The 17785-nt window shown below is 41.7% G+C and overlaps 1 protein-coding gene across 1 annotated transcript; it reads left to right on the forward strand.

The window, feature by feature from the left end:
- The first annotated feature begins 2415 nt into the window (after positions 1–2415).
- Positions 2416–8353, forward strand: LOC148373661 (proton channel OTOP2-like). Its single transcript, XM_088353623.1, has 7 exons — positions 2416–2509; positions 3614–4048; positions 4124–4260; positions 4326–4384; positions 5684–5916; positions 5983–6854; positions 7034–8353. The coding sequence occupies exons 2-7, from the start codon at positions 3622–3624 to the stop codon at positions 7202–7204; spliced, it is 1899 nt and encodes a 632-aa protein (XP_088209749.1). The 5' UTR covers positions 2416–2509; positions 3614–3621; the 3' UTR covers positions 7205–8353.
- The last annotated feature ends 9432 nt before the right edge of the window (positions 8354–17785 follow it).

The raw sequence follows: 17785 nt of genomic DNA on the forward strand, positions 1-17785 counted from the left end.
GGAAAAACATGCAAACTTCGCATAGAAAGGCTGGTAGCTGGATTCGATCCCATGACTTCAGAACTGTGCTATCTCTCTCTCTCATATATCTCATCTCATCTCATCTCATTAGCCGTACCGCTTATCCTCATTAGGGTCGCGGGGGGGCTGGAGCCCATCCCAGCCATCTGCGGGCAGTGGGCAGGGGACACCCTGAACTGGTTGCCAGCCAATCGCAGGGCACACAGGGACAGACAACTCATTCGCTCATTCACACCTAGGGACAATTTGGACCGGCCAATTCACCTGAAGTGTATGTTTTCGGAATGTGGGAGGAAACCGGAGTGCCCGGAGGAAACCCACGCAAGCACGGGGAGGACATACAAACTCCGCACGGCAGCGCAGTGGTTAGCGTGTGTGCGGCACAGTTCTAAGGTCTTGGGAACCTCCTGTGTGGGTTCAAATCCAGCTACCGGACTTCCTGTGCAGAGTTTGTATGTTCCGGGCACTACGGTTTCCTCCCACATTCCAAAGATATGCATTTCAGGTGGATTGGCCAGTCCAAATTGTCCATAGGTGTGAATGAGCGAGTTGTCTGTCCCTGTGTGCCCTACGATTGGCTGGCAACCAGTTTGTTGGTGTGAAAACATTGTGCATTTGGGTTTGTTTCCTGCCTACTGCCCGATGATGCTGATACTGGGATGGGCTCCGGCACCCCGCGACCCTACTGTTTAGGGTTTGCATGTTCTCCCCGTGCTTGCGTGGGTTTCCTCCGGGCACTCCGGTTTTTTCCCACTTTCCAAAAACATGCATGTTAGATAAATTGGCTAGTCCAATTTGTCCTTAGGTGTGAATGAGCGAGCGAATTGTCTTTCTCTATGTGCCCTCCGACTGGCTGGCAACTAGTTCAGGGTGTCCCCTGCCCACTGGCTGAAGATAGCTGGGATGGGCTCCAGCACCCACGCGACCCTACTGAGGATAAGCAGTGCATATAATGGATGGATGGATATATATATTGCTTGGCGGCTCAAGCGAGGGTGTCTCAAGAAGCAGAATGTGTATGGGCAAATCATGCTTTCTGAGTCATCGAATCTAAGATGGAAAATGTTGGCCTCTATTCAGAAACAATTGAATGAAGGAAAATGCCTTTACTGCTATTTAGATAGATTTCCTCATTGCAACAGACTCACGGGTGGAAAAAGCATTTGTCATGTGCTTGGTGCGCGCTACATCGTTATTATTAACTTCACTTCCGACCTGAAGCTCAGGCGTGCAAAAGGAAAGTTTTTTTTCGTACATCTCATTGCGATGATTAAAAAGCACCTAAATGAGCCTCACCCTAACAAGCATCTTGCGCAGCAGCTAATTAAAGGATAATAGATAAATAAAAAGTTACTGTTCTCACATGGCGCCCAATTGAAACCAGCATGACAAAGGAGTGGATAAGATGTTGACTTGGGAGGGCAACAGGTTAACGCGACTCACCCTCCAGGCTACACGCATATGCACGACACATATTTCTTTCTTGGGGTCTTGAATAACCTTAAAACCCCGAAAGTATTCCCTTCAGGTGGGAAATAAAAGATAAGCAAACGCACTTGCCCATCACGCCTGTTGGAAAATCCCCATTGTGTTGAGATTTAGACCGCACAATTCAAAGATCTTTGGATTTTTGGGTTTGCCGCTCACCTGCTAGCTGCAAAATATTACATACAGGTCAATTAAATTGAATTGAATTGAATGCTTTATTGTCATCATACAAGTATAACGAAATTTGAGCTTCACCACAAGTGCACGCATAAATAGGAATAAGAAAATATGTACAATAAAAAATGAAGTACCTGTACCCTGTATTGTTGTATCACTTCTGTATCCCCCCCTCCACCAAAAAAAGATTTATTAAGATAGCGAAATGTGGATACTGACTGGTGAGCATAAAACATAAACAGCATGAACAATATAGCAGCATTGTATTTAGCAAAAAAAATATAATAATAAATCTATCGGAAAACCCTTCGTGCATCAATTTATTGACCTAGTAATTCTCAATTAAAATAATATGGGAAAACAAATCTCAAGGATCACTAAATTGTTATCAGTAGTGAATGTGGCAACCAAACCCCAGTAAATGGACAATTTATGTATGCAATGCATCATAAGCATGAGTGAATATAAAGTGAATATAAACTCACGCAAAAGAAATATTCATTCATTTGTTATAAAAAGCCATTTTAAAGGTAAATGTAGGCCCTCTACTACCAAATATATACTTTCAGAATTCATAGTAAGTGTTCTTGGAAGAAACCGGTTTCTGTGTTCTCTAGTATGTGTGAGAAAACATCTTACCAGGGATCAGGTGTTGAACTTTAGGGAATATTTTGAGCAAAACATGCCTTGTTTGGCCATAATATGCTTTTCTGCTCACATCAGATTTATTGAACATTCATGGCCCCTCCGGCTGTGTTTGGGATGCTATAAAAGGGGGATGAACTCCTCTGCAACTTACACTTGCGGCCAGGTCAGCCAACAGGTAAGGTCCAACCTCCCACCACATTTAATTTCCGTTGTTTTAAATGAGTGCAAGTGCATGGCACTGCTTAGAACCAACCAACAGCATGCACATATTTGCTACTGTCATTACTTCGACAGCTTTTAATTGTTAAGCAGTATTTAAAAAAGGATATTTACTCATTTACTACCAAATAGACTTGTTACAGTAGGAAAAACTAAATATATAACCCAGGCCATAGCATTATTGTATAAAATGTGCTGTATATATGATCAAATAAATGTACGAATAGTTAAAAGTAATACATAAGCATGATTAAAACAGGTGTCACAAATGCATGAGTAAACAAATGTCATTAAATTAATAAGGTTCATGAAAATGATATCTAAGAGAACCACACAAATTTAAATAATAGGTATCGGTTTTAAGAAAGATAAACTACTTAAACTGTTTTCAAAGGTAAAATGAAACGTTAAGTACAGTCCAAGTACAATTTTTTGAATTGTTTGAACAATTCATTTATATTTGGAGACTGAGAAATCTCAAAGAATGACCCAACAAAACCGGAAGAACAAAATTTCCATTTGTGTTTTATCTATATACGAGAAATCTGTAGTTCTCATGTTGTCGACCATTTTCTTTCTTGTTAGTTCACATTTCAAAATGTTGTCGTGTTGAAAATGAAAACTTTTAAACTGAAAAAAATTTGATTAAAAATATTTTAGATGCTAAATTTTAAACTATTTAGATTTTTTTCCAGTTCACTATTCTTTTTAATTTATTATAGAAGTTTAGTTGTTTTTCCCACTGGTAATCAAAACCCTAATCCGAAGCCTGTAATTTTTTAACTTTAATTTGGATGAAAGAACTGAATCTTCAATTTAACCAATGTTTGGAGTGTGAGGAGCATGACAAGTTTGGTAAGTGGTGAAAACTGTGGGCCATTAGCCGAATAACTCAACTGCTTCATTTTTTTGCAATGTCAACGTGATAATTATGCCTATTGCATTCACGGAAAAGTTTGAACTTGGGCGGGTCTTTTGTGGGAATGGCAAACTGTGGTCCGGCTTGTCAAACCAGTCACGTCATTACACAGGACCGCCTTAACCTTAATTTTGTCGTCAGGATCCATTATGTGCTTGAACACCAGCTACCGATGCAACTGCCTAGCGGACGGAAACCCCTGTGAACCCTGCAGAATGAGCAAAGACGGGGAAGTACAGGGCCACGACAGCCCCTTGCAAAGCGGCGTCGCGGAAAACACGGATGAACCCGACCATCCCGACACCAAAGTCGGACCTCACAGTAAGGAAAGAGACAGAAACTGGGGATGGATTCTGTCCGGGGTCATCTTCATCAACATCTTGATGCTGGGCATCGCGCTGGTGAGCGGTAGTGCCTACGAGCACGTCGACATCAACTTGTCTGATCTCCAAGTTTTTCTGGTCATCATCGTCATCATCACCTGCATATGGATGATCTACTACATCATTTACACGGCCAGGATGGAAAACGCCGTGGTTTACAGGGACCAACATGCCGGACCTGTGTGGCTGAGGGGTATGTAGCTTGGGGTTGTGGGTGACAATGTCCTTATGTATAAGTCCTAACAATGTCCACCCACTTGCTCTGCAGGAGGAATGGTGCTATTTGGCCTCCTCAGTATCATCATGGATATTTTCAAGATTGCCAGCTATGTCGGCTACCTAGAATGCGAGTCGGCCATTAATATAGTTTTTCCCGTGATCCAGCTTGTTTTCGTTTTTGTGCAGGTATATATGGGCAAAAGTTTTTCTTAAATATCGTCAAAATTTTAAACTGGTATATTTGTTTGCAGACGTATTTCATGTGGGTCCATGCAAAGGACTGTGTACAGCTCCAAAGGAACCTTACACGGTAAAAGAAGTTGCAATCTTTGACCTTAGAAAATGGGCTCAAATTCTGGTTAAAAAACTTAGATAGATAGATAGATAGATAGATAGATAGATAGATAGATAGATAGATAGATAGATAGATAGATAGATAGATAGATAGATAGATAGATAGATAGATAGATAGATAGATAGATAGATAGATAGATAGATAGATAGATAGATAGATAGATAGATAGATAGATAGATAGATAGATGCTAAAAAAGTTGTTATGAACTGGTTTTGCTACTCCATTGCTGTACTGTAATTTCCCCAGAATTTTTTTCTCTGAATCATCTCGGGAAGTTGAAAATAGACTCAAGTTCCAACTACTTGGACAAAAGAGTGACTACGAATTCCGGTAGTCCTCCAAATCTTAGCCAAGCAGAACCATGTGGTCAAACAAACAAAAAAACACTATTTAAATACTTGGATGTATTCCATAATATATAGGATATTCTACATCACTATTGCCCAATGTCATTGTTCACTCTGACATGATGTGCTTTATGTGAAGTTTAAAGCTCAAGTGTAAGTGCCAATTATACATATCTTCTCAGTGAGGAACAGACGGCTAAATTGCAGTGCAGAGGTTTAAGCTCTGCTGTTCATTATGTTCAACAAGTTAAAATAAAACTGTTCTTATTTATATTTTCAAAACGCAACACAAAAAGGTTTTTAAAAAATTGGGTTGTGGTCTTATGAAGTCATCCTTAAATATAGTCATCCTTAAGTGAGGAAAATGGAGAAATCAGATTAGAGCCTAAATGTTTTTAATTACATATTAAATTATATACCTTTTTGTGGTTTTGTGTGAGAGGTCGACCATTCAATAACGGTTAATGATATTCAGCAATTGGGTTAAAAATCGTTGATTCTGTATATACGGTCCACTTTGGTCGCACTGTTGAGGCAACCACAGAAAACTTTTTTGTGTCACGATGACGTCAACAGATTTCTTGGCACCATCTTTCTATTTTGTGTTCCCCTGGAACCAGGAAGTAGCATATAGACTCATTTAATTCCGGTTAAGGCACATACTTTTCAGTACACAAAAACCCCTCTGACATCCGCTATATACCGGAAGACAATGCAAATGTTTTGCCTGTCCTTATTGATAGACCAAGATAACGCAGAAACATCACATTTGTGAAACAAAAGATTATCTAATGTTTTGTTTTAATTAAACCCTTGGGTGCTGTTAAACGTTTGTTAGCATGACCAGTGAACAAAAAGTTTATTTTTAATCAAATCAAAACAATTAATTTCCTGTGCATGGTGCAGGTGTGGCCTGATGCTCACTCTCTCCATCAATCTGGTTTTGTGGATGGCTGCGGTCACTGACGAGTCCCTCCATCAAACGGGCCACCCAGATGGTGGACATGGTGACGACCACGGCGGTGACCACGGTGGTGACCACGGCAGTGACCACCACGGCAACGACACACATGACACGGACGACCACCACGACAACAGCTCCCATAAGTTTTGGGGACGGATGATGTACATCAACAAAGGTAACCAAGAAGCAATTTGAAAAGGCAAGACGATAACCCCCGATTCATTCTCTTAAACACCCACAGCAAATTACGGCGAGGACGACTGCAAGTGCAGCCACTCGTCCTGCAGCCTGTTCAAAGAGGCCTACTTCTACCTGTACCCGTTCAACATCGAGTACAGCCTCTTCGCTTCTGCAATGGCCTATGTCATGTGGAAAAATGTGGGCCGTCTAGGCGAGGCCCACGACCCGCACAGCCACGGCCACGCTCACAAGTTCCACCTCAGAGACGCAGTGGTGGGCCCCCTGGTGGGAGTGCTCCTGGTCTTCGCCGGCCTAGCCACCTTTATTGTCTACGAAATGGACATGAAAGAGAATGAAGAAAATGACCACAGCAAGAGAGACCAAGCGCTGATGATCCACTTTATTATCAACATTGTGATTGTAAGCCTGATGTTGGTGGCCACTTTGGTTGGCGTGACTATCTATAAGCTGGATCGTCGGGAGCATGACTCAGAGAAGAATCCAACACGTAGCTTGGATGTGGGGCTGCTGGTGGGAACTTCCATGGGGCAGTTCATTATAAGCTACTTCACGATCGTCGCCATGGTGGCATCCGGGGCCAAAGGCCATCTTAACAGGCTTAACCTTACGTGGGCTATTCTGATGGTGCTCCAGATCGCCTTACAGAACTTCTTCATAGTTGAAGGTCTCCACCGGGAGCCTTTTCACGAGGAGCACCATGAGTCAGTAACCACAGTGACCAACATCTACGCAGTGGAACACTATAGCAAAGAAGTGAACCACTTGGAGGGGTCGGAAATCAGGTTTAAACCGGACCTAGAGGTCCCTCCAGTGATACAGCACAGAAATATAGTGCACTACCCAAGTAAACTCTCATGGAAGAGAAGGCTCTTGAAGGAAGTTTCTGTCTTTCTGCTGCTGGCCAACATCATTGTGAGTATCCTTTGAATATAATTTGGCTACACAACTGTGCATGTAATTAAATACAAAACATAAAGTAGTTATAGAAGGAAATTATTTTTCCATCCATAGTTTTTAAAATTACTGCAAGAAATTGTGCTACTTAAGCCTGTGCTATGAAGCCAACTATTAAACTTTGTCCATTTCACCAGTTATGGATCATGCCGGCATTTGGTGCTCGCCCTCAATTTGACCACCCAGCAGAAACTGAATTCTACGACTTCAACATCTGGGCCGCAATCGTCAACATTGGATTACCTTTTGCCATTTTTTACCGTATGCATTCTGTGGCCGCCCTTGTTGAAGTGTTTGTTATCTCATAAGTCGATCCCTTTCTTCATTTGTTTTTATTGTAAAGCTGTGGCCACGACTTTTTGGGGAGATTGGTTACACTTTCTCTTGAAACACTGGCATAAAACAAGTAAGAAATAAGTGATAACAATACAACTTACCATCGGGAGCAATCTTCGCAGTTGCTGGTGCTGGTACCATTTTTAAGTAAAACTACTTATGTTCAGTCTGCACCAAAATTTGTTTAAGGTGAGCTGTGTTGCAAAAAAAAATGCCCTTTAATAAAAGAAAACTAGTAAAAAGCAAGATCAATGAGCTTTTGACTATTCTGAATTGGCTTAATTGCCAGACTGTTACCGTGTACTAAACGGCGTAATGTGTCATCTTAATGGTAACTGCAAAGTCATACATTAAGAATGACTGCAGACCCTTTTTTTCTGAGTACTCACTCTGCCTTCTTTCTAAAGAGGAAATTTGCTTTAACTCATTTTTGGTAGCTTGTGGAATCTCCTCTTTACAGTGTACTGTTGTTTACAGTATATATCATGCACCTACTTGTGTACAAATCAGAACTTTTTGAAGAATGTAAGATGTTATGTACAATTTTTTAATTCAGTCTTTTTATGCAGACTGTTAGCAGTCTGTGGCCAGGCCATGGTGTACATGATCCACAGTAAGTATACCACGGCCACTGTTTGCGATCAGAGTGTAGTTGGAGCTTGAGCCCGCCGACTCTGAAGGAGAAAAATGGGGGAAGTTTTTTTTTGTATATCTTCTAATAATCACTAATTAATTAATGACAAGATCAACAAGTTACACTTGCACAGTAAAGAGTGTTCATGAACCAAGATACATGAGAAAACCAAATTAAGCATGGGTAAAAACAAGTCGGCATCTCGTTCCCATGCATTCTAAGGCTGAAGTGTTCAATACGTGCACTGTTCCACACAAAATTTGTACAGTACAAATGTGAATTTTTGTTGATTTTTCTAAAGACCAATGCAATACAGTTATGACTGATGACAATGCATTTTTTAAATTAAATAATAAATGTATATATTTTATGATGTGAATATGTAAGTGTTAATGCTTAATGTATGAATAATAATTGATTGCACTGTTTTTTAGGCTTAAGCTTGTGTATTTGATGAATAAAAAATAAATAAAAATGTTTTGAGGTGGTGGTCATTATCTTTATTGATTTTTTTTTTTTGAGTGAATCCCTACTGTAGATACCGACATTAACTAATGAATTTGAAAAAGCCACTGGCATTGTTACTTTTAAGCCGAATCATGCCCAGTTTGTTAGCGACAAAAGTTTCTCATTTGTTCCACATTGCTTCTGAAAAGTCTGAACACGTACAGCTACATTTTAAAAATATGTTTCAAATGAGTTTGGCATACCGCCAGAGGTGTTTTGTTAGCTATGACATTCACAGAGCAGAGGCTGAGCTGCACCCTGATTGAGACAAATTCCTCGCTGAGAACCATTATCATTGTCATAAATTATTTGTGTGAAGTATAAATTAGGTTTCAATTTTGATGGAAAAGGTGTGGGTGGAACCAAATATGAGGAAGCCCTGGTGGAGGCAGGGGTGCTCATAATAAGGATGGTATTTATTGACAAAACCAGGAACAAAGTAACAAACGAACAAGAGGACCCAAAAAAATCAAACCTGACAAAGTCTAAGCCAGAAACAAAGACCGAAATCGTAAATGTAGAATGCAAGGAACCAAGTAACCAACCAACAAGTGGGCACCATACAAATAATGGAGTGTCCAAACTAGAACAGAAACCAAAAGACAAATCAGCTATAGCAATGGCAGTGGAAATGAAAATGACCCACGACGTGTGCTGTCAAAAATGTCATTTTAAATGGTCAGAATAATAAGATACAGGTGTATGCAGGGTTGGGTAGGGTTACTTTAACTTGATTACTTTCAATTACTTTTGGATTACTCCAATACCAACCAAATATGCTAATAAAAGACAAAAGAAACTAAATATGAATAAAATGATGACTCACAACACGTGGTAAGCTTTCTCTTCTGGCTTTGATCTCTTTGATCCCCGGCAAAACTAACATAAAAAGCGACAGAAACAAAATGAAAATAAATCCAAACAGCTTGCCAACATAATTTTTGCCGTTCCATGTATTCCGTTACTACCCAAGCCTGCACACAAGTTAGTCATTTTACTCATATTTAGTTTCTTTTGTCTTTTATTAGCATATTTGGTATTGGAGTAATCCAAAAGTAATTGAAAGTAATCCAGTTAAAGTAACCCCACCCAACCCTGGGTGTATGGTGATTGGACACACCTGTTACCAGTTCCAAACCCGACTGGCGCCCTCTGGCGGAGGGTGGTGGACTAACAAAAATTCTACTTGATTTTATACAAAGTGGTACAGGACATCTTCTTTACGTTAATTGATTGACAAGATATTTGGGGATATAGGAGATATTTTAGAGGCATACCTGTCAACACTGAGTGACTAATAATTATACATGTAAAGCTAAATATTGGATTCTTCATCTAAAAATCATGTGATTATTTTTTTCTTTGCCATTTTCTTAAATAGGTGTAATACTTCATTCTATAGAACAGCACTGAGGGTTTTGAGAACTCCTTTACTTGTCCCATTACTGCAGACAGGCATATGTTAGGATCCTTGCTATTGTTTCCATATTTTCTGTCAAATATTTATGTCGGACATCTTGTCATTTTGATGACACTATCACACCCTTGTGGTCGACGCTCCATATTTCAAGACTGGCTGCCGACTGTGTGTTTTTGGTCGGCCAGCAATTGCATTTTTTTCCCGCCGAGGCTTCGGCCACCTATCGTTATTCGTTGCTGTTAGCCTCCGTTAGCTCTCCATGTGCATATTTTTGCCAGTAAGCCCCATTTTAGCTGCTCCTCTTTTGTTGTACATTACTGCATCCACCTGTGACACAATACCTCAGAATTTATTTCAGGGCAATCGTATGTTAAGTAGGCACAAGTCATGCCAAATACCCTCAAAATATGGGGTTAGCTAGTGCTAACTAGCTATGTTAGCGTCTTGCTGTTGCCATTACCTTCTACTTTGGTGATTAAACAGGGATTCAAAAGACAATAATCTTCCAAATATCACATGTACTGAAAGCAGTTATACAATTAAACTTATTACACCAAAATGAACTGCCAAATTATCGAAGGATAAAATGATAGACAAACATTTAGAAGAGAAACGTCATTTCTCAAAAATAAATATTTTCAACATGCTCAAAAGTGATTTCTATACAAGGTGCAAATGCCCCGTGCTTTACTGTTCTATTACTTTCCACCAAAATTTAGAAAAGTCAAAGTCATTTTAGAAACGTTGGCGCCAGGGGAACGCCGGGAATGCATTTGTCATCAAAACAAAGCACAGTCACGCGTACCAGCTACGAAAAACTGGTAAGCACTGGTACTGCATTTACAATATTGTGTTACAGATGGTGTGGACTAAAGTCAGAGTAGACAATTTGTTTAGATGTGTAAATATGTCAGGAGGAGGACAGCATCGCTCGCTAGCTAACATTGCTAATGTTATCCTCTGTTTTTCTAATAGCGCTTTTTGCAATTTCCGACAAAGTGGCAGCTGCACAATATTCCTTTGACCAATCATTGCCAATAGTGTTGATTAGTATTGCCTTTTTTGTTGTTGTTGTTGTTGTCATCTACTGTTTACTGGCCTCACCAACTACAGTATTCCCTGCGGTTTGCCGCCGCCCGTCATGGTGTCGTCAAGTGGTTAGGTCACATGTGTGCAAAGGGTCAATACCACGCACACGCAGCATGCAACCGCAAAACCACGCTTGCACAGACGCACACATGCTGTGTCCCAAGCCAGGTACTTACACATGCTCATTCGGTGTATGGGGGGCCCTCGTGTGGCGGCTTACACGGCTATCTATAGAACACTAGAGACGTCAGCACGCCGTAGCAGCTCGCTAGCGAGCGCGCCAAGTAGCGGCCACATTGGTGGGGTCAACGTTCCCTTCATTGTAATGTATGTACATTGAAAATAAATAATAGCTTGGTCATTTTACAACCGATTTTCATGTGGGTACGGACATTTAATTTTAAAATAAAGAAACGGAGAAAGGCCAGCCAATTGCAGGGCACACAGAGACAGACAACCATTCATACACTCTCATACCTATGGAAAATTCGGACTAGCCAAATCACCTGACATGCATGTTTTTGAAATGTGGCAGGAAACCGCAGTGCCAATAATTATTACTGTAAATCTAGGCTAAAAATGAATTTAAAAAAATAAAAATGCTGAACTGTATGTGTAACGGGTGTAATAATAACTTTTGTTTTATTGAAATTCCTGCTGAAATATGGGTATAGTTTTTGGTAAATGTCCTGCAATGCTGAGTCCAACAGTGCCATCTGCTGGTATGGGGTGGGGTTTGGTTTTGGCTTCTAACATGTGACCAGGAGGCGGGGTTTGTTGTTAGTCTTATCAGAGAGAACTACAAAGGTAAGACCTATCTTTTGGTGCTCCACAAAAGAAGTTAATTTTAAACATTATAACCCCAGCTGACAAATCTCTCACCATGCATAGTAATGTGATTGATATTGTCAAGCTGTTTACGTTTATTTTCGTTTTGTTTCTGTTTTACTAAATATTAATTCCCCTTGTAGAGATCAAAGAGATCAGACCCAGCAGAAAAAGCTAATGTTGTGACTCATCCATTTGCAGGTAAATTGTACCCATTTTTATACTCATTATTGTTTTTATTCCTATTTTCTCATCTCATCTCATCTCATTAGCCGTACCGCTTATCCTCAGTAGGGTCGCGGGGGGGCTGGAGCACATCCCAGCAATCATCGGGCAGTGGGCAGGGGACACCCTGAACTGGTTGCCAGCCAATCGCAGGGCACACAGGGACAGACAACTCATTCGCTCATTCACACCTAGGGACAATTTGGACCGGCCAATTCACCTGAAATGCATGTCTTTGGAATGTGGGAGGAAACCGGAGTGCCCGGAGGAAACCCACGCAAGCACGGGGAGAACATACAAACTCCGCACAGAAAGTCTGGAGCTGGATTTGAACCCACGACAGGTTCCCATGACATGAACTGTGCCGCACAAGCGCTAACCACTGCGCCGCCGTGCTGCCCCCTATTTTCTCATATACATTAAAAAAGGATGATGTTGGTTAAAATTCAGACTAAAGAAAAACATGTTGAATTCATTGTAAACGTTAAAAATCCACTATACGATCTCTTGTTAAAAGTATCTTGTTAAAATGTAAAGATGTAAAAATGTATTGTGATAGTCTAAAATGTATTTTCTGTAAAGTGAAAAGAAAGCTCTTTGATATGCTTTGTTGTTAGTCTTATCAGAGAGAACTACAAAGAGATCAAAGAGATCAGACCCAGCAGAAAAAGCTAATGTTGTGACTCATCCATTTGCAGAAACTGTAATAATAAAAACCTCATCATCCAGTCCAGCGTGAATGTGGATCTTTGGTGGGACACGTACACCGCGGTTACATTGGTGCCGTGACCCGGATTTCTATCAAACTCGCCGAACCGAGGACTGTCCTACCTGCGACATCAATTTACAGTATTTGAAATTTTAGTTACATGAGCGATATTGTTTAGCTCATTGCAGTGCAGTGTCACAGGCTGCGGATTTATTTTGTGATTTTGACTTATTTACATTTTTTTCTGTTAATATTTGAAACATGTTTAATCAGAGCAATGTGTTAGCTCCACAATTTGACACACCTATTCACTTTGGCAGGGGCAGGGGCATGTTTACCCCCATCCCCTCTGATGATAGTTCTACCCCACTTGGTGTTACACATAGAGTAGAGGCAGTTTCCAGTGTCAGCACCTATAATGCAGCTGACCAACATGCTAGCCTACCTTCACCTCAGGTCAGACCCACATCTACGCCAAATTCCACGAGTGAAATTTCTGAGGGTTTAGCTGATCACATGACAAATATTATTCAGGAGATAGGACATAAATTGGCTGATAGCATTTTCTCAAATATACAGTCACATAATATAGTAGCTCCTAACGCTGCTGCCACACAAGATGTAGCAAACAGATTGAGTCAGCCTAGTCATGTGTCAGATGGATCACAGGTTCAGGTGGTTACGCAGAGAAAGGTTAAGGAACCGCCGTCATTTATTGGGGATGGCTCAGACTCAATAAAAATACATGAGTGGGAAGATCTAATGCGGACATTTCTTAAAAGAGTAATGTGAGACTTGAAGAGCAAGCAGAGGAAATCCTTATGCATTTGAGAGGAAAAGCTAAAGATGTAGTTAGGTTTGGCATTAGAAACAGTAATATAGACGTCTATACCCGCCCTGACATGAGCCATTTGTGCGGTCATGTGTGGGTCATCGCCTTGTTAACGAGCCCTATACCTCGCTCTTGGACCAAGTCAACGGGGTGAACAACAGTACTGTGCAAGAGGTGTTCAGAGTATCCAACAATTGTCACGCTGTTGTAGACGAGAGTGCTGGGACATCAGATGAGTCAGTAAAAAGGGCAATTCCATCAAGCTCCAATGGTTCTGTGACATCAGAAGAAGTTGCTGCTGTCCTCAGTGCTCAGTCCACTGGTGGCGTGGGTCAAGTGCTGGGAACGGATGCCAACTTCAATCTTCTGCAGAAGGGAGATCAGTCAACGGCACTCCCACAGAGTCAGCTTGTTGGTTTACAAGAACAGGACAACACAATAAGCAGAACCATGTACTTTGTGCATAGACACAAGAGACCAACCAGGCGTGAGAGAGCTGTCGAGTCGCCTAGTGTGATGAAACTACTGAAGCATTGGAGCAGACTCACCATACAGAATGGCATGCTGTACAAAATAAGGAAAGATCCTCACATGGCCAAGAAAATCTTCCAGTTTGTGGTGCCTGATTCATTGAAACAGAAAGTCCTTCACGATTTACATGACTCAGCAGGTCACCAAGGCCAGAACCGTACTTTGTCTCTGGTGAGGCAACGATTCTTCTGGAATGGCATGGAACGTGATGTTGTGAATTATGTCAAATCCTGTCAGCGTTGTGTAGTAGGGAAAACACCGGAACCACACAACCATGCACCACTCAAGAACATAGTCACCTCTGAGCCTATGGAGTTGGTCTGTATAGACTTTTGGACTGCTGAGCAAGAGAACAAGTCTGTAGATGTCCTGGTCGTAACTGATCATTTCTCCAAAATGGCGCACGCCTTCCCTTGCAGGAATCAAACCACCAAACAAGTTGCTCGCCGTCTGTGGCAGGATTTCTTCCCTGTCTATGGTTTCCCTCGGCGTATCCACTCTGATCAGGGAGCCAATTTTGAGAGCAAACTGATCAAAGAGCTTCTAGAGATGGCAGGGGTGCAGAAATCCCATACGACTCCGTACCACCCCATGGGAAATGGTATCGCAGAACGATTTAACCGAACATTGGGAGATATGATCAGAACCCTTCCCCCTCAGCCCAAAGCAAAGTGGCCACAAATGCTGCAGCAGCTCACATTCTGCTATAACTGCACAGAGCATGAGACAACAGGGTTTGCACCGTTTTACCTAGTGTTTGGTAGGATCCCTCGTCTCCCTGTCGATGTCATGTTTCAACATGCTAATACCAATGATGCTGTTGTCAGCTACTCTGACTTTGTAAGCCATCTGAAGAAAGATCTACATGAAGCTGCTCAGATTGTACAGAGGAATACTCTCAGAGAACAGACTCGCCATGCCAAGCTGTACAACCGTAGGGCCAAAGGATCACCCCTCGTCGTGGGAGATCGGGTGTTGATCGCCAACAGAGGTGTCCCGGGGAAACGCAAAGTTGCAGATAAGTGGGAGTCGACCCCGTATGAAGTCATATCAGTCAAGCCTGATCTCAATGTCTGTAGAGTCAAGGATTGCCTGACGGGCAAAGAGAAGGTAGTTCACAGGAATTTGCTGCTCTCTGTTAGCTTCTTGCCCTGTGAGGATGATCTGGCCAGCGAATCTGAACACTCAGGGTGTGACGCTGCTATGCATGGAAGTGATGTATGCCCTGATTTACCTGACGCGGTTGAAGACAGTGATGTCCGTACAGTAAACTGGGTGATACAGGCAGGTGAAGAGCAAGTTCATCCAGAGGTGGAGGATAACTCACTAGACAGCAGATCTGATGCCCAGTCTGACTCTCTCACAGTCGATACATCCAGTCGAGGAAGTCAGCACATCCCTGAACAGGATGTTGACCATACTTCAAGTGACAATACGGAAAGCCCATCACAGTGCTCTGAAAACATGATCCCTTTGGGTATGGGCCCACCACACACTGTCCTCCCAGACGAGACCCCATTGAACACTGATCATTCGGACACAGACTCCCCTGATACTGACTGTTTAGACTTGACTGTCCCAGACCCTCAAGCTCAGGTTATTTGTGCTCAACCCAACCGTTATGGTCTTAGGGTCCGTGTTAGGTTCATATCCCCAACATTTTTAATAAAACGCTCTGTAATAAAAGAAGACATAGAGAATCGGTTATTTAGAATTCGTTACTTTATTAATCATCATATTGAGAGCCCCGGAGATCGAGCTGTTACGAATCTCCGCCTCGCTTGCTCGCTAGCTGGGCTCTGAAGAAATCTCCGAATCTCCTTCTTTTTATTATGTTTTTTGCCCTGTAATACATGAGTCTCTTTACTGAGGGGCGGGGATTCTATCTAACAAAGGAGACTGTATTCTAACTTTTGCTACGTAGAGTTAATCAGTCTTCTTTGGAAAGCCTGGTTTCCTTTTGTTTTGGGAGAGACTTCATTTCCTTCTTCTCACGGCTCTTTGGTGAAAAACAATCTTGAGTTATGGCATGAAGAGGTCATAGGTCAGGGTACATCCGTTGGTATGTGAGAACAAAACACAGTCTGTATATCAAAACACAACTCATGGCCTTGGAGCGTAGTTTACAGGCTGAGAACTCTTCAAAATGGCTGAGAACACATATAACATTTTAAATATCAACTGTAGGATAAATATAATTATACAATCCTAACATTTCCCTCCTGTTTATCCAACTGGTGATATTAATACTTCATTCAACTGTCACTTTGCATTAAGATTTTCAACAGAGAAATCATGAACACAACAACAGTTGTTACACTTAGAGGTTGTCGTCATAATGACCAGGATCTGAGTAAAAATCATGAAAATGCAGAGACAGGCAATCATCATCAACATTTGTGTCATTACAATTTTCACCATCGTCATTTTTATGGTAATTGCCAGAGTCATCATCAGCATCGGTGTCCGAGGGCAACAGAGCATACAAAGGTACCATCTTTGCCTGCATTGGGGCAAGAGCTGTTGTAATTAGTCTCGTTAGCAATGTTCTTATGCACGGAATACAACAACATCCACACAATGTGAGAATTGCCGCAAAAACGGCTATAGCCATATATTAATATTTTTTATATTTCCCAAACGTATCTCCAAAACCATCCCACATTGATGTGTCAACTCCTGAGTGGTCTTTCATCTTGTTGTTAAGTGACCTGAGGCCTTCCAGGGCCTTTGTCAGACTTCCGTCTGCTGCCGTGTTGTTCGGTATGAACGTGCAACATTGGTCACCAAAGATAGAACAGACCCCTCCCTTTTCAGCCAGTAGCATATCAACAGCAATCCGGTTCTGGAAAGCCATGAGGGAGGTAGCAGAGAGTTGCTCGTGTATGGCGGAGAAACCTTGTTCTGTTTTGTTTCCTAACTTCTGCACATTGAAATGGATATAGTTTATTCTGTCAACATTTTTATTAATTGTACACCAATAACAAATCAAAGATTCAAAACCCGCTGCTACTTGATCTGCTAATTTGTATTCATCTGGTACGCCTCTTGGAACACCGATGCTGTCGATGTATGTAGGATCATTGTCACTCCAGGCATAGGTAGACCTTTACTTTTCCATGCATGTGGTAACAAGCTCTTCACAGATGTTAGCAATTCAGGGATTGTGGTGGCGGTTATAGACACAGGTAAAATAAGAGACACAGATGCACACAATCCCGTGGTATTGTACGGTAGTCTATCATACAACTTGTCTTCTCCACACCACCACCAGATGTCACTCCGGGAGAGTGGTTTAAATGTTATATTGACTGTCAACATTTGGTGACATTGTATACCCTTCAGACTACACACAACACAATCAGTCATGACAGCATGTGCCGCCTGCTCAGCCATTAGCAACCAGTTGTTATCTATCCTTGAAATTCCTGTGGTAACTTTGAACCACCCATCAATGTCTTCGACTGACATGCTTACTGATGTGATATTTGTCGTTACAGAGTAGTTACTTAATTTTGGCTGATCAGTCGGTTTCATACTGTCATTTACACACACTACGACCGGGAAAAAAGGGGTCCATGCCCGAGGACCAGGCCCATAACGTGAAACCCCAGCACGTGCTGTTAAAAAAAAATCTGATCCCGGAGGTCGAATTGTCTGGTTTGTAACGGTTATAGTCAGTTGTAAATTGCTTCCTTGATGCTGCAATTTAACCCGATTTTTTGAAATACTGGGCCTCAGAGCTGTCCCCTGGGGTCCAGTACTCCCCTGCTTCCGT

This window comes from Urocampus carinirostris, chromosome 1, assembly GCF_059441175.1.
Source record: "Urocampus carinirostris isolate Australia breed hairy pipefish chromosome 1, RoL_Ucar_1.0, whole genome shotgun sequence".
Lineage (NCBI taxonomy): Eukaryota > Metazoa > Chordata > Actinopteri > Syngnathiformes > Syngnathidae > Urocampus > Urocampus carinirostris.

What these genes read in the sequence shown, in the direction of transcription:
- LOC148373661 (XM_088353623.1), top strand. Translation starts at nt 3,622, where the DNA reads ATGTGCTTGAACACCAGCTACCGATGCAACTGCCTAGCGGACGGAAAC. An exon ending in CGGACCTGTGTGGCTGAGGG is followed by an intron (nt 4,049 to 4,123) that starts GTATGTAGCTTG and finishes CTTGCTCTGCAG; the next exon opens with GAGGAATGGTGCTATTTGGC. An exon ending in GATGATGTACATCAACAAAG is followed by an intron (nt 5,917 to 5,982) that starts GTAACCAAGAAG and finishes AAACACCCACAG; the next exon opens with CAAATTACGGCGAGGACGAC.